This window comes from Hippocampus zosterae, chromosome 16 (genome assembly GCF_025434085.1).
Source record: "Hippocampus zosterae strain Florida chromosome 16, ASM2543408v3, whole genome shotgun sequence".
NCBI lineage: Eukaryota > Metazoa > Chordata > Actinopteri > Syngnathiformes > Syngnathidae > Hippocampus > Hippocampus zosterae.
Genome location: NC_067466.1, coordinates 19087960 through 19104680, shown reverse-complemented (window position 1 = coordinate 19104680; position 16721 = coordinate 19087960). Strand labels below are relative to the sequence as shown.

The 16721-nt window shown below is 47.7% G+C and overlaps 1 protein-coding gene across 4 annotated transcripts; it reads right to left on the bottom strand.

The window, feature by feature from the left end:
• Positions 1-9902: 9902 nt before the first annotated feature.
• LOC127588998 (core histone macro-H2A.1) lies at positions 9903-15787 on the bottom strand. Of its 4 annotated transcripts, none has more exons than XM_052048044.1 (9): positions 15578-15783; positions 14372-14571; positions 14047-14153; positions 13754-13945; positions 13557-13664; positions 12992-13091; positions 11730-11819; positions 11331-11505; positions 9903-11048 (listed from the first exon to the last, which is right to left on the bottom strand). In XM_052048044.1, exons 2-9 carry the CDS (start codon positions 14541-14543, stop codon positions 10883-10885), a joined length of 1110 nt encoding a protein of 369 aa, XP_051904004.1. In that variant the 5' UTR covers positions 14544-14571; positions 15578-15783; the 3' UTR covers positions 9903-10882. The 4 variants fall into 4 exon arrangements, 2 of the variants coding, with proteins under 2 accessions (XP_051904004.1, XP_051904005.1); XM_052048045.1 differs by lacking the exon at positions 12992-13091 and adding an exon at positions 12538-12628 and having other exon boundaries at positions 15578-15782; XR_007959255.1 differs by lacking the exon at positions 9903-11048 and adding an exon at positions 12538-12628 and having other exon boundaries at positions 11439-11505; positions 15578-15787.
• Between the last annotated feature and the right edge of the window lie 934 nt (positions 15788-16721).

Sequence of the window (16721 nt, the reverse complement as noted above, 5' to 3'; positions counted from 1 at the left end):
AACGACCATGTATAGTAAGGCTTTTTTCGACCGAAAAAAATGACCATGTATAGTAAGGCGTTTTTGCCGAAAAAAAACGACCATGTATAGTAAGGCGTTTTTAGCTTTAAAAAAACGACCATGTATAGTAAGGTGTTTTTGACCCCAAAAAAAACGACCATGTATAGTAAGGCATTTTTAGTACCCCAAAAACCGACCATGTATAGTAAGGCGTTTTTGGCCGAAAAAAACGACCATGTATAGTAAGGCTTTTTTCGACCGAAAGAAACGACCATGTATAGTAAGGCGTTTTTGACGCGAAAAAAACGACCATGTATAGTAAGGGGTTTTTAGCTGAGAAAAATGACCATGTAAAGTAAGGCGTTTTTAACCGAAAAAAAACACCATTTATAGTAAGGCGTTTTTAGCTTTAAAAAAACGACCATGTATAGTAAGGCGTTTTTGACCCCAAAAAAACCGACCATGTATAGTAAGGCGTTTTTGACGCGAAAAAAACGACCATGTATAGTAAGGCGTTTTTAGCCAATAAAAACGACCATGTATAGTAAGGCTTTTTTGACCCGAAAAAAAACGACCATGTATAGTAAGGCGTTTTTAGCCGAAAAAAACCACCATGTATAGTAAGGCATTTTTGACCCCAAAAAAACAACCATGTATAGTAAGGCGTTTTTGGCCGAAAAAAACGACCATGTATAGTAAGGCTTTTTTGACGCGAAAAAAACGACCATGTATAGTAAGGGGTTTTTAGCTGAAAAAAATGACCATGTAAAGTAAGGCGTTTTTAACCGAAAAAAACCACCATGTATAGTAAGGCGTTTTTAGCTGAAAAAAATGACCATGTAAAGTAAGGCGTTTTTAACCGAAAAAAAACGACCATGTATAGTAAGGCGTTTTTAGCTGAAAAAAACGACCATGTATAGTAAGGCGTTTTTAGCTTTAAAAAAACGACCATGTATAGTAAGGCGTTTTTGACCCCAAAAAAAACGACCATGTATAGTAAGGCATTTTTAGTACCCCAAAAACCGACCATGTATAGTAAGGCGTTTTTGGCCGAAAAAAACGACCATGTATAGTAAGGCGTTTTTGACGCGAAAAAAACGACCATGTATAGTAAGGCGTTTTTAGCCAATAAAAACGACCATGTATAGTAAGGCTTTTTTGACCCGAAAAAAAACGACCATGTATAGTAAGGCGTTTTTAGCCGAAAAAAACCACCATGTATAGTAAGGCATTTTTGACCCCAAAAAAACAACCATGTATAGTAAGGCGTTTTTGGCCGAAAAAAACGACCATGTATAGTAAGGCTTTTTTGACGCGAAAAAAACGACCATGTATAGTAAGGGGTTTTTAGCTGAAAAAAATGACCATGTAAAGTAAGGCGTTTTTAACCGAAAAAAACCACCATGTATAGTAAGGCGTTTTTAGCTGAAAAAAATGACCATGTAAAGTAAGGCGTTTTTAACCGAAAAAAAACGACCATGTATAGTAAGGCGTTTTTAGCTGAAAAAACAACCATGTATAGTAAGGCGTTTTTAGCCGAAAAAAACGACCATGTATAGTAAGGCGTTTTTAGCTTTAAAAAAACGACCATGTATAGTAAGGCGTTTTTGACCCCAAAAAAAACGACCATGTATAGTAAGGCATTTTTAGTACCCCAAAAACCGACCATGTATAGTAAGGCGTTTTTGGCCGAAAAAAACGACCATGTATAGTAAGGCGTTTTTGACGCGAAAAAAACGACCATGTATAGTAAGGCGTTTTTAGCCAATAAAAACGACCATGTATAGTAAGGCTTTTTTGACCCGAAAAAAAACGACCATGTATAGTAAGGCGTTTTTAGCCGAAAAAAACCACCATGTATAGTAAGGCATTTTTGACCCCAAAAAAACAACCATGTATAGTAAGGCGTTTTTGGCCGAAAAAAACGACCATGTATAGTAAGGCTTTTTTGACGCGAAAAAAACGACCATGTATAGTAAGGGGTTTTTAGCTGAAAAAAATGACCATGTAAAGTAAGGCGTTTTTAACCGAAAAAAACCACCATGTATAGTAAGGCGTTTTTAGCTGAAAAAAATGACCATGTAAAGTAAGGCGTTTTTAACCGAAAAAAAACGACCATGTATAGTAAGGCGTTTTTAGCTGAAAAAACAACCATGTATAGTAAGGCGTTTTTAGCCGAAAAAAACGACCATGTATAGTAAGGCGTTTTTAGCTTTAAAAAAACGACCATGTATAGTAAGGCGTTTTTGACCCCAAAAAAAACGACCATGTATAGTAAGGCATTTTTAGTACCCCAAAAACCGACCATGTATAGTAAGGCGTTTTTGGCCGAAAAAAACGACCATGTATAGTAAGGCGTTTTTGACGCGAAAAAAACGACCATGTATAGTAAGGCGTTTTTAGCCAATAAAAACGACCATGTATAGTAAGGCTTTTTTGACCCGAAAAAAAACGACCATGTATAGTAAGGCGTTTTTAGCCGAAAAAAACCACCATGTATAGTAAGGCATTTTTGACCCCAAAAAAACAACCATGTATAGTAAGGCGTTTTTGGCCGAAAAAAACGACCATGTATAGTAAGGCTTTTTTGACGCGAAAAAAACGACCATGTATAGTAAGGGGTTTTTAGCTGAAAAAAATGACCATGTAAAGTAAGGCGTTTTTAACCGAAAAAAACCACCATGTATAGTAAGGCGTTTTTAGCTGAAAAAAATGACCATGTAAAGTAAGGCGTTTTTAACCGAAAAAAAACGACCATGTATAGTAAGGCGTTTTTAGCTGAAAAAACAACCATGTATAGTAAGGCGTTTTTAGCCGAAAAAAACGACCATGTATAGTAAGGCGTTTTTAGCCGAAAAAAATGACCATGTATAGTAAGGCGTTTTTGCCGAAAAAAAACGACCATGTATAGTAAGGCGTTTTTAGCTTTAAAAAAACGACCATGTATAGTAAGGCGTTTTTGACCCCAAAAAAAACGACCATGTATAGTAAGGCATTTTTAGTACCCCAAAAACTGACCATGTATAGTAAGGCGTTTTTGGCCGAAAAAAACGACCATGTATAGTAAGGCTTTTTTCGACCGAAAAAAACGACCATGTATAGTAAGGCGTTTTTGACGCGAAAAAAACGACCATGTATAGTAAGGCGTTTTTAGCCAATAAAAACGACCATGTATAGTAAGGCTTTTTTGACCCGAAAAAAAACGACCATGTATAGTAAGGCGTTTTTAGCCGAAAAAAACCACCATGTATAGTAAGGCATTTTTGACCCCAAAAAAACAACCATGTATAGTAAGGCTTTTTTGACGCGAAAAAAACGACCATGTATAGTAAGGGGTTTTTAGCTGAAAAAAATGACCATGTAAAGTAAGGCGTTTTTAACCGAAAAAAACCACCATGTATAGTAAGGCGTTTTTAGCTGAAAAAAATGACCATGTAAAGTAAGGCGTTTTTAACCGAAAAAAAACGACCATGTATAGTAAGGCGTTTTTAGCTGAAAAAACAACCATGTATAGTAAGGCGTTTTTGACCCGAAAAAAACCGACCATGTATAGTAAGGCGTTTTTAGCCGAAAAAAACCACCATGTATAGTAAGGCATTTTTGACCCCAAAAAAACAACCATGTATAGTAAGGCGTTTTTAGCCAATAAAAACGACCATGTATAGTAAGGCGTTTTTGACCCGAAAAAAAACGACCATGTATACTAAGGCATTTTTAGTACCCCAAAAACCGACCATGTATAGTAAGGCGTTTTTAGCCGAAAAAAACGTCCATGTATAGTAAGGCGTTTTTGACGCGAAAAAAACGACCATGTATAGTAAGGGGTTTTTAGCCCCAAAAGAAACGACATAGTAGTCGTTTTTTGGGTTGTAACAAACGAGCAAAGGGCTTTTTTTTCCAGCCCAAAAAAATCATCATCTTCAAAATTTGGGGTTTGGGTTTTAAAATAGGGTTCAAACTTTTGTGTGTGTGTGTGTGCGCACGCAAGTTTTCACACCTATGTGCGCCAGACTTGTCCATCTTTTGAACTGTGTGTTTTGGGTGTCTTGCTCTTGATGCGTTAAGTCGTCGCCCTTGATACTTTCAGGAAGACGGGACCTCCGGCCCCGACCTGTTGCCCGCCCGCCCGCCCGCCCGCTCGCTTGCGTGTGCGCGCACACCCACTCAACGATTGAGGGCCCGCAGCGTCGTCCGTCCCCATTTGGAGTTCAAAGTCCATCAGGACAATGCGCCGCAATTAGGAGCTTACAGGAGGATTTGGGGCCTTTTTGCTGCCGCCTTCCCACATTGTGTGTGTGTGAGTGTGTTTGAGTGTGTGTGTTACTTAGGAAGGCGTTTGTCCTTCTTTTCCAACCATATCGCAAGCAGGGTGATGTTTGACGAATAATCTGAATCTGAAAATGCTTGAAGAAGAAAAATGTCCAAAAAAAACGAACGGTTAGGTTCCCTGCAGTGTTTGCTGCTCAGGCCCTAAAAATGCAGGTCATTTTTTTTTTCCTAGGCTACATGCTATCGTGCTTGCTATCGTGCATCGTGCTATCGGGTTTGGAAGGCTGGTTGCTACGAAGACGGCTTCAAAGCCTCGTGTCATGTGACGCTAAGCCTGCGAGGAGGTCGGCTGGCGTCCGTGGGGCTCGGGGGCTTCAAAAAAAAAAAAAAACCCTGGAAGCGTATCTGCCCCAAAACGAACACCATCGGCGTGAAGCTAATGTGACTTAGCGACTTGCGTGACAAACACGCACTGAGTCAGCGGGGGCCGAGTTTGCGCGCGGAAGGCGGCCAACAAAAGTAGAGGGTGATGACGAAACCTCCCTGAGTCAGCAAAGCTGGCCCTTGGGGGGAGCCTTCATCCGGGGCGGGTGTCTGTGATGATATCCGAAAGCTTGAAGGTGCAAGGCCGCCTTCGGGCAGGTTGGGATGCCGGTCCGCCGCGGTTGACGTCTCTAGCCGTCAATGGCAGCGAAGGACTTCAAAGAGTCGCACGCTGCCCGAACGGCGCCAACTGTTGTTTTGATCTCGGGCTGTGTGGACTGGAGATGAGAGCGTCGGATTCTGTTCAAATAATCTCAACAGAGTTGTTGAGTACAAGTTGATTTCTTGGGGGGGGGGGTGGGGGGGGCTACCAGCTGTCGATTTGAGGTGAGGAATGTATTCCTTCATGAGGACGTTAATTGAAACACAGCGTCGAGTGGAACGTTTGAAGCTCGACAGTAGATTTCCCCTTGGACAGTTTTCCAAAGCAGCTGGACAAAAAGATTTTGCACCCCCCCCCCCCTTTTTTTTAAAGCTGTCGTCAGGCTTTGATGCTCTTTCATGACTTTGCGTGTTTTTTAAACACCGTCAGGGTTCTAACTCAAGCAGGGACAAGTTCTGCTTTCTTGCCGCTTTTGTCCCCCCCCCCCCCCCCCGCCCCCTCCACACACACACACACACACAAAGTCTCACACGGAAGCGAGCGAGGAGGCACGATTTACATGCAGATCCCCTGGCCTGTCACCACCGAGGCTTCTTGTCTCTTCGGAGGTGTCTTTTGAGTGGCTCGCCTTAGTCAGCGATGGAGGGGGGGGGCCACAATCCCACAATCCTCTGGGGCAAAGCCGCCGTGAATCACCTTGAGCTTAATGATTTGCAGATCCCCGCCGAGAGGCTGGAAACCTCCAGGGCCGGAGTTTATCTGCCGGGCTTGACCCCGTCCGATGCGGCCCTCACATTAACCCGTCGTCGCGCGTGCGTGTGTGTGCGCAAGAATCTTCTATCTGCTGTGGGAAAAAAAAGCTTGCGCGTGCATCCGGCCTCGGATAACCTCCCAATAACCCCCGAGAGCGGGCCGACGCCAATAAAAGGCCATTTACAGCTTGCGCCGATGCGTTCAAGGACCCTCGCTTTTGTGGTTCGTCTTCTCACAAAATGGCCGTCTCGACTTCACGTGCGCCCACCGGACACTTCATTAGGTACGCCCACAATGCGGCGACCGCGGTGAAGTCGATTTTTTTTTTTTTTTTTACATATTTTCCTCCGGTATTTGTACCGTTCTGTCGTACGCAACGAGGCCACCGCGGTGGGTCTGGGGGGCGGGGGGGATAATTTTTGTATTTGTTGCTTAAAGGATGGGGGCATTGCTAGCTAGCTACGCGAGCCTGTCTCTGGCATTTCGCATAGCTAGCATTTAAGCTAGCGCAAGGCGTGTAAAATAGCGAGGAACCGAGTCGGATGGCGCCACTGGCGTGGGAATCCGTGAGTGGCCATCTTGCTTTTGCCGGTGAACCCGACTCACGCGTCGGGATTCTAACGTGGCCCTCGCTCCGCCGTAAAACAAATGAAGGTTCTCCCCCGTCGACGTGGGATCGGGACGGAATATGCGGCGGCTCGGAGCGCCCTTTGTTTGATTGACAGTCGCACCGGCCTTCCATTAGGAGCGTATTTGATCCAAATATATACAGCCTGCCCGAAGAGGCGGAAGGAAGGGCGGGCCGGGGCGAGGGGGGGTTACGGGAGGGAGTCCAACGCTCTCATTCCAGATGAAAATCCTAAATCAGCAGCCGCAGTGCGCTGCGAGGAGGAGGATTTCTTTTAATTTATTCTCCTAAGCTGGAGAATCAGGCCATCAAAAGGCGGCCGGCTATCGGGTTGCCTGCGCTAAGTGTGAGGAGGCCTGCCCGGGGAGGGATTTAACCCTTTTCGGGTGTCACGAAGAGCAGCAAAGGGGTGGGGGGGGGGGGGTGGGGGGGGGGGGACAGAAGCTGCCATGAGGGATGGAGGGAAAGGGGGTGGGAGGGGGGGGTGATAGCGACTCTCTGGCCTTATGTTGGAGATCCCGTCTTCAGTCCGCTTTAATGGCCGAGGATCATGGGATTATTAAAGGGACGCCAGCCCAGCTCGTTAGCACCCCCCCCCCCAAAAAAAACTGTCTATTTCGACCCACATTTTATTTCGACCCAAGAAGGGGGCATAAGCCCGCAAATAAATTTTCCTTCTCGTGTGGAGTTTGCATGTTCTCCCTGTGCCTGCGTGGCTTTTCTGTGGGTACTCCCATTTCCTCCCACATTCCAAAACGTGCCCGGCAAGCTACTGGAGCACTCAAAATTGTCCCTCGTTGCGATTGTGAGCGCGAATGGTTGTTTCGTGAGGAGAAGCCAATCAGATAATGAGTAGGTGGAGTCCTTTGGTGTCCCTCAAAGCGCAATTCTTGGTCATCTCCAATTTTGTTTGACGGGTCCCGATTTGGCCATCATGTGACCGTGAATGGTTGTTTCACCACATGGACCATGCAGTTGCCTTGCGACCAGTCTAGGGCGGATGTCGCAGATTCTCAATTTGAAGGGTTTGGGGTCGGTTTCCTGAAAAACGACATCACTTTGTTGTCGTCCTGTGAAAAAGCTCTTGCGTTGATATCTGGAGATCAGAGAAATGAAAGCACTCCTAAATAAGCCCCCCCCCCACCCCCAGCATTGGCCAGCTTCTTACAGTCTCCTCCTCCTCCTCCTTGATCTGCCCTTCAATGTTTGCTTTATTTTATTTCATGTTTTTCCTTCCACCCTCGCTCCATTTTTCGTGCAAAGAATAAAATTTCATCAGCACGGGCTCTGGGAAACACAAGCCTCAGATTGGCCTGGGACACATGCTTTGAATTTAAGGAGCTTTTTTGGGGGGGCGGGGGGGGTGGTTGGATGGTGGGGATGGATGTGGGCTGGACGGGAAGGGGGGGAAATAGCAGCTGAAACCTGCATGTATTTCCTGGGGATTAGGCCTCAGATGGGGGCTGCCCTCAGAGGGGGTCTCTGGTCGCGGCCTCCCTGGATGGCTGGGAAAATGACCCCCGTCTGACTCCGCCGAATTTGCCCACTCGGTCTTCCCTCGCGTCCTGCCCGTGGACATTCTTTGCCTTTCATTGATTCAGAGTTGCTATCAAATCAATTGCCGCATTTGTTTGGAAATAGCAAAGCGCCTCCTGAGACGCAATTGACGCCGCTTTGGAGTTTTTGGGCACGCGAGCGGTCCATCGGCCAACTTTTACCGTTGCCTCAAGTTTGGCAAATATTCAAGCCGTTTCATGCCACTCACGTCTCGTTTACTCTAAAACTAAACCTAAATCAAAGACTGCTACACGTTCAGTATTTCAAACAACAGAGGAACGTCCGCTTAGCTTAATGCTAACAAGCGAGGTCAAATGCCACTGAAGTGCTAAGAGTCAGCGCCGACAGTTGCAGTTTTTAAGTAAGCATAGATTCTTTATCCTCGACGAAAAACGACTCGTTTCACGGCCCTTGACGGAGTCCTCGACGGCGGCGGCAGAACGACTTGCCGTTCTACTTCGTTTGTGTCCGCGCGACTGAATTATATCACCCCCGGTGGCCAAGGCAGGCACAGCAGAAGGAGCAGCACAAGAAATTGGATCGTAGCAATTAATCACGAATAGACACTGTCGAGTTCGTCGCATTCGGCTGAATGATTTTACGTCCGTGTGTTTTCCAATTTTGTGGAGTTCTATTTTCCTCATTAAAAAAAAACAGCGTGTCGTTAGCGAGCTAACCCGAAAACGCATCTCCGAGCCGTTCTTTAAATTCCCAAGCAGGGAGGCTTCGGCCGCCATCGAAGCCCGTTAGCTCTTGAGCTAGCGACCCTCGGCGGGACGTATTCCAGCCACCGGCATCAACGGGAGGCCGTGCGCAAGCGTAGCAAAGACGCTAGGCGTAGTGGCATTCGATTGACAGTCTGCATTTTAGCGGGGCGTTGTTTCAGGAGTTTCAACACTCGGCTTTGTCTGTTTTGAATCAGTCGAGTTTGGCCGGGTGGGTCACAACGCTCTCCTTGGCGTTGTCAAATTAACAAGACGTTTCTTTTCATTTGACAGGGACTTTAATTGGCTACATCTACTAAAAGCAAGTCATCAAGCGATGACATCTTGTTTCAACGAGCCAGTTATTCGTGATGGAATTCCTGGTCTCTCCCCCCGTGGGAACTTTGCTGCCGTGACGGATTTTGCAAGCCAGAGCACCTTTTTAAAGAGAAGTTGTTAGAAGAGTTTTTCTTGTCCGCGGCGCAGTCGCTCGGACGGGCGGCTTTAATCAATAACCTGAAGGATAAGGGCCAATTCCTGGCCGAAAGTTCACCGGGGGTCAAGTGAAGTCTGGAGTCATTGATTGACAGGCCTCTCGGTCCGGCCGCAAACGCGCCTGAGCAACTGACAAAAGGCTTCAAAAGATGTCACCATTTTGTTCGGGTTGGGGGGGGGGGGGGGGGACATATTTTAGACTGAAAAGTAAACAATGAAAATGTGTTATTCATTTAAATGTTTTTTTTTTAACAACTGTATATTAGCATGTAAGAAATCAATTCATTTTTTTGCCGGCCTAAAAAAGTTGACAAATTTCTGTATTTTGCATCAAAATGAGCTCTTAAGAAAAATCACAATATTGATGAAATACTTGGGGGGCTTTTTAAAAATTGAATTTGCAAAATAAAAAATATATATTTTTAAGTTTGCGCAGGGGTGAGGGTAGTGAGCTAAAGTTGTTTTGATAAAGAAATGCTGAGGTGACATTTTAATGTTTTTTTAAACCAAATGTACAAATAAAGAAAACAAAAAAGGAATAAAATTTGTGAATAAGATCCAAACTTTTGCAACCTGAAGGAAAAGAACAAAAATTAAGTTAAAAAAATACATTTCAAAATTCTGGGAAAAAGGATTTCTAAAAATTAATTTTGCAAGACTTCCAATCAAATTAAATAATGAAAATGACTTCACGGGAACTATAAAATCGAAGATATTACAACGGAATTTATATGAAAAAGACGGAGAGATTAACAATAAAAAAAAATAATAATAAATTCCAAATTTTGGCAGTGCATCTTAGGAAGCCCCGTTTTAAGACATTTTTTGTTCCCAGTAGGCAACACAATCCTTCAATTTTGGGGGTATTTTCAAAGAGTTTATTTTCCGAGTGCGTACAGATTTATTTTTGTGTACAGAGTCATTCTTTAGAAAGCGTTTTTTTCCCCTCTCAATAAGAAAGTTGAAAATCCTTTTTGAGCGTTTCCATCCATCAAAACCAAATTCCAAGTGAAAAGGACCTGACCATTCCCGATCCTAGTGCGCCACCTAGCGGCCACAGTAGTTACCCCCTTCCCCCCCACCCCCTCAAAGTTATTTTTTTTTTGTACGGCTAAATGAGGACAAAACACAGACAAAGAGCGACGCGGGCCGGCGGTCGGCTTCCAAATCCGAGCGTGCCTTTTCATGATGTGCAAATTCAAAATACGACATAATTCTTTTCAACAAGAACTTTTCCACAAATACTCCATCTAGAAACATTGATAGAAACACGCCTTTGCAAAGCAGCAGTGCCCTGCCCCCCTCCCCCCCCCCAAAAAAAAATTAAAACTTGTCTTTCAATTGTGATTCGCCTGATGATGAGGGACAGTCAGTTGACACTTAATTTGATACCCCCCCCCCACCCCCACGGCCCCCCCGTTTTTGGGTGCGGGGAGTAAAACTCTGCAGGGCACACAGCGAACAAACACAACACACCAAAAATAAATCAAACTTAAAGAGATTCCTCGACAGAAAAAAGGCGACACGTTAAAAACACAATTATGAGCGCTACCGAGATGATGATGATTATTTTTTTTTCCTTTTTTTAAATTAACTAGCGACAGAGCTGCTAACATGCATATACCCGTTTCAGAAAATTAAACCTCTTTTCGTATTTAGTCGCCGCTGTTTGCGTCGAAAGGTCAGCTCAGTGCGCAATTACGTCCGGAAAGCAAATTTTTAGGAAAAGAAAAAAAAAAAACACAAATAGGAAAGAATACAAACGTAACGCAAAAACGAGTTGAGCTTCATCTCGTCCCGCTAGGAAAGCAAAAAGGAGTGTGCAAGCTTTTAACTGGCCTCCAGCTTGGCCATTTCCTGCACGTAGATGCCGATGCTCTCGCTGTCGAAGAGCACAAAGTAAACCGTCTTGATGGTGGAGGACATGGTGGCCACAAAGTAGCTGGAGATGGCCTTCAGGATCACCTGGGCCGCCGTCTGCTTCGGAAAGCCGTTCCTGGAATGACGGACGTGGGGGGGGGGGGCCTGCAATTAGCCTGCGCCAACCACCAACTAAATTGGCCGTCTTTTCGGGCGGGGCTTTCTGAGACTTTTTTTGGGGAGTCGATTCATGATAGACACGCCCACCAAATTCTTGCCGTGACTTTCACGTTGCTTCATGAAACTGGTTTTGGCACCTGAATGGAAAACTCTCCAAACTCCCAATTGATTTCCTGAGCACCGATTAATACAAACGAAACAAAGACACGGAGGGGGGGGGGGGTCCCGTTTCCCTTACCTTCCGCTGCCGATAGACGGGAAGGCCACCGACTTGAGCTTCTTCTCGTCGGCCAGCGCCAGGCAGTTCTTCACCGTCTTCTCCAGCATGTCCTCGCACTTGTCCGAGCCCCACGCCGGACTGTTGCAGTGGATAACGTACTTGGCGGGAAGGCCGAAGCCGGCGGTCAAGACAGCTGAGGAGTGAAAAAGACAAAAAAAAATTACAAGATCTCCGCAAAGGTTCATTTGGCTCGCCCACTGGGCTTCAAATGAAAAAGCAGACTTGAACATCCACACAGGAAGAATATCTGTCCACTATCAACAGTGGCGTTCCTCAGGGCGCCATTCAAGAGCATCTTGTATTTTCTTGTATGGCCCTAAAATGGTTTTAGTAATCCCACTTAAGGGAGCCACTCGCCTCCTGCCACATCCAGCGGCCCGTTCTTCTTCTTCACCTCCAGCACCGCTTCAGCTAACTCCTTGCCGCCCTTCTTTTCCAGTGCAGAACCTGCGAAGGAAGGAGTCGGGATCACACGAGCGGGAGAGTCACACACACATGGAGGCGGCGGCGGCGGCGGCGCAGGCCATGCTGGCGGGTGGACGCATGCCAAAGCGAGATGCCGTCAATCATCAGATGTTGCCGCTCTCTAGTTCTGAGGGATCCCGTTTGCCTCTCTCGGGGGCTCTGGTTTCCTTCGGGAGACTCAGGACAGGTTTAGGTACCACCTCAAAATCGAGAGGTGACGTCAGAAACGACACAAGCAGGTGTCACAATCTGACCTTGGTATCACGAAACAACGCAAATGAGCCGACCGGAGCAGCGAGAGCTAAAAACGGAGCAAGCGGATCGGCATCGTGATTTGTTATTAAATTCAAAACGGGAGCCTGCAGGCCCGAAGGCTGGATTTGAACTTTGACGTGACAGTTTTGGGGGAGTAAAATGTTTGGTGAATTTGCAAATGCCGAGTCAAAGATGGTCAAGAGTGTCCACGTCAACTACAGTGCAAGCGTAGCCCACTGAGGGGCGCTGTTGGTACGCAGGCTTCTCTCAGTGGCATAGAAGTGGTTAAAAACTAAACCAAAAAACAAGGTCGGCAAGGTCGCGTGGTCTGAATCGGGATCACTGGATCGGTGTCAAAAGGAGCATTAGCAGAAGGAGTAGCGTTAGCAGTAGCGACAGATTTTGGGCAAGCCCGAAGCCTTCGGAAGCCGACTGGTTCCTTTACCTACTTCACCGCCCAAATAGAGCGCCGAGTTGGTCGGGTGAACGACAGCGTCGCTCTCCACTACGGAAATGTCGGCTTGGACAACTTGCAACTACGAATGAACCACAAACAACACGGCGGTCAGACAAACACGCGGCCACGACGACGCCGGCTGGCGACATGCCGGGGAAAACCAGGCGACGGGGAGCCGGGGGCTCGTTTAGTCAGAACGCCCAAGAAAATGGCTTCCGGGGTCCATTGGAATTGTTGGGGGGGGGGGGGGGGCTTCTGACTAAGTGAGCCGAAGCGGGCGCTCAACTTCCTGTCAGGCAGGAAGTCCGGATCAAGTGATGGAATGGCCGCCGGACAGGAAGTCAGCCCGAAGGTGGAGGTGCAAACGCGGCCGCCGGGACTTTGACGTTTCAAAGCCCTGCTGTGGCCACTTGACGGTAGCGGGGGGGGGGGGGCGTCTCACCTAGATCATCCTTTAGATCAAGTTCGGCGTTGGTGGGGTTGATGACCCCCTCCACGTCAAAGCCAGCCAAGTTACTGACCTCGCTGTGGATGAGGTTGAGCTGCGGGGGGAGGTGGGGGTGGGGGGGGGGTCATGCAGCGGAAGGAGGAAGGAAGCAAAGCCGTTAAAACCAAGTTGACACCACCTGAGCCTCAAAGGATGTCGTGACTTTTTTTTTTTTGCGCCTTCGACCTGCAAATTGAAGTCGATCTGAAGGACGTGCAATATTCAATCGAGTTTTTTTATTTTTTAAGGCTCAGGCCACATCCTGTTTGGTTATCTTGTTAGACTTGACGTGTTTTTTTAATTTGAGATCCCAAATGAGGCCTTGGGAGTTTCCCGTCCGACACACAGCGGCGTCAAAAGAGCAACCGCGGGAATTAAATCAGCCGCAAAAAGCCTTTTTGATGAGTTTTCCCCGTCCGATGAAATCAACTGGCCAATTCTGGGGGGGGGGGGGCGCAAAGAGGAAAAGGGGCATAATCGCATCCTCCCTTCGGCGGAGGCGGCCGCAGCCTCGACTGACTTTTTGGCCCAGGAAGAGGCTCTTGGTGGACAGGACGGTGAAGCTGTCCGCCGGGGAGCCTTCGGTGGTGCTGTCGGCCGACGCCGTCTTGCTGGCCTCGCCCTGTTTCTGCAAGCGGGCGAGATGTCACCGGCGGGTGGCGCTGCGGGGCTCGGGGGGGGGCGCGTCCCAACCTAGGCGGGGCTTTCCTCTCCTACCTTGGCCTTTCCGGCGCCCTTCTTGCCGCCCATCTTCTTGCCGGCCGTCTTCTTGGCCGGCTTGGCTTTCTTCTCGGGGGCGGGCGAGAGGGGCGTCTCCATCTTGCCTTTGGCGCCCCGCTTCTTAGCCAGCAGCTCGGGGTGGATGTTGGGCAGGACGCCGCCCGCCGCGATGGTCACGCCCTTCAGGAGCTACGACGGGAAAAAAAAAAATGTTCGGACTCTTCGCTTTGCCTGCCTCCCCCCAGAAAGAATTCCGTTGGCGACGGCTTGACGAAAGAAAGCGGCCGTACCTGGTTGAGTTCCTCGTCGTTGGCGATGGCGAGCAGGATGTGTCGCGGCGTGACCCGTCCCTTCTTGTTGTCTCGGGCCGCGTTGCCCGCCAATTCCAGGATCTCAGCTGCGGGGGGAGGAGGAAAGTAAATCGATCGACGCACGTGGCATCTTTTTCCCCCCCCCCCCCTCACTTCCAGGTGAGATGATAGGCGTACCTAATGAAGTGTCCCGCAACTGGAGACTCATACAAACGTTTCATATTGTAAAATGTTATATTTGGATCAATGAAAGTTGAAACTTCTGCAGTGCGATAAATGAGCAGCGGGCGGAGTAGCGACTCACCGGTCAGGTACTCCAGCACGGCGGCCAGGTAGACGGGCGCGCCCACCCCGATGCGGTACTTGGGCAGGCCGCGCTTGATGTAGCGCAGCATGCGGCCCACCGGGAAGATGACGCCCGCCTTGGTGGAGCGCGACGTCTTGGTCAGCTTCTTCTTGCCTCCTCGACTCGACATGCTTTCACCGCGACGAGACTGGGGCCTCCTGCAGGGGGGGGGGGGTGAAACGCCGAGAGACGGGAAGAGTCACAGAAAGGCAAACAAGTGCACTTCCTTGTAAGATTTAGAAATGGAATCCAAATGCTGCAGCTCATTTCAACTCCTTCATTCATTTCCTTGACACCAGGATGCCTCCAGAGGGCGCCATTTCTCAATACAAACAATAAATAGGTGAGCTTTTTAGCAAATAAGTGCCCACCCCCCACCCCCCACACAATGCCAATCGGTAAATTCTCAAATGTGGGATGCGGCCGAATAAGTGGAGACTCGTTCACTAGATACATTTGTTGTCATTTTTAGTGCGCGGCGCCTCGTTGCACCTTTTCATTAGCATGTTCATTAATAGCGCTGACGTGCCTTTAGATTAGCAGCCCGTTTCACTAGCCAGATTGGTTGTCAGCTTGACTGTATAAATGGACTCGGAATACGCCAACGTTCATATTTACGAGGCGCGTTGGCGCACGAATGAGCCAATATTCAAATGAAGCCTAAATGTCACCATAGTCGCAAGTTTCGTCATTGATAGCAATTTAAAACTCTTCAATGGGGATAATATGGCATCACGAGAGGAGCTACCGCGATTCATGTGCGTGAAGTGTGGAGGCCAATGCCGGCTCCATTTTGGAGCGGGAACGAACGCCGAGGTTAGCAAGACGCCCGCTTGCGTGTCCTCCCGGCGGAGGTGCAAACGGAGGCGGGGGCGAGGTGGCCTCGTCCCCACGGCCCGACGGATTGACGGCAAGCGTGGCTCGTTCACGTCCGAACCGGGCTCTGACATTCACAAGCATTTCCGCAACATGTCAGTTGAAGCGGCGCTGACGGTTTGTGCTCATGTCGGCGGCGGCGGCGGCGTCTCACCGCCCCCCTTCCCCCGTACGAGAGCTCGCCACTTCGGCCTTCGCTCGGCTTCCGCTCGGTTAAATTTAAAAAAATATATATCTAAATCAAAAAGACACAACCGCGACGACTTGTAGCGCCCGCGGCGTACTTACGTGAAACCCAAAGCCGAGTGCAAGGGCGTAAAATGTCTCCCGGTGACTGCGAAGGCTCGGCTCGGCGATTCGCTGTGGCTGGCTCCGTCGCCTCCCACAATCCACAGCGAGACGAGCCGAGCGCTGCCGGCCGCCCAACGACGCCACTCAGCGGGGGAGCAGCCGGCTCAACCTGCCCCATGGCACCCGTGGATTCCGTTTACTGTACTTCTTCAACCAACGCGCCCCCCCCCCCAATAAAAAAACAACAACAATGAAGAGCACAAACACGTGAATTCCGACGGAAGGCTCAGAATGGCAAAAAGAACGCGATGCTCAGTGGAACGTTTTGCAGTACATTATCAAAATGTTTCTGGTAACTTTCCATGGGATGTTAAGGGGTTTTTTTTCTCCCCCTTCAAATAAAGTCGAAATTTGGGATGCATGGTGACCGTGACCAACATAGGCCCGTATCGAGACTCTCCGGTGCCTAGTAGGTTCAGGGAACACGCTAAAATTGTCCCGAAGTGTGATCGTGAGTGTATTGAATGGTCGTTGTTTATCAAACTCATAACGACATAACTCTCTCCTCGGTTGCCACGGTGACACGTTGCTTTGACGGAATATTGTCATGTCAAAGAGCTTTTATTCGGACACCAATCGCAGCACGTTTCCTGTCAATGTGTATTATTGTTCTCTTTTATTAAATGTTCTTTGTTACACTTCCAGCTGTTGCGAAAGCGTTCTATAAAAAAAAAAAAAGATGCGTTCTATTGTATACTTGGGAAATCATGGCACAGCTGTAGTGGCAACATACGGCCACTGCGGGGCAGACCTGAGGAGCGTGACGACAGTGAGTGAATGCAGCCAGCAGATTGGACCTTGCAGGCAGGCTTGTTTTGGGCGAGCAAACATGCTGGTCGTCACAAACCGAAATAGGAAAAAAACATCAACCCTGGGCTAAGGGCTGCACCGTTGCGCTCAAGGGCCGAATCAGATGATTTAATCAAAGGGACCTGCTCTGCTCATTCGTAGATGAAGTTCAAATATTGTATTGTAACGGAAACCGTCATCTTGAAATGATAAATCAATACATTGCATTGATATACATGCATATCTCATTTGTTTTTGTTGGATTATTTATTATAGTCATTTCAGAAATGAA

What these genes read in the sequence shown, in the direction of transcription:
- LOC127588998 (XM_052048044.1), bottom strand. Translation starts at nt 14,543, where the DNA reads ATGTCGAGTCGAGGAGGCAAGAAGAAGCTGACCAAGACGTCGCGCTCC. An exon ending in CGTGCTGGAGTACCTGACCG is followed by an intron (nt 14,154 to 14,371) that starts GTGAGTCGCTAC and finishes CTCCCCCCGCAG; the next exon opens with CTGAGATCCTGGAATTGGCG. An exon ending in ACGACGAGGAACTCAACCAG is followed by an intron (nt 13,946 to 14,046) that starts GTACGGCCGCTT and finishes TTCCCGTCGTAG; the next exon opens with CTCCTGAAGGGCGTGACCAT.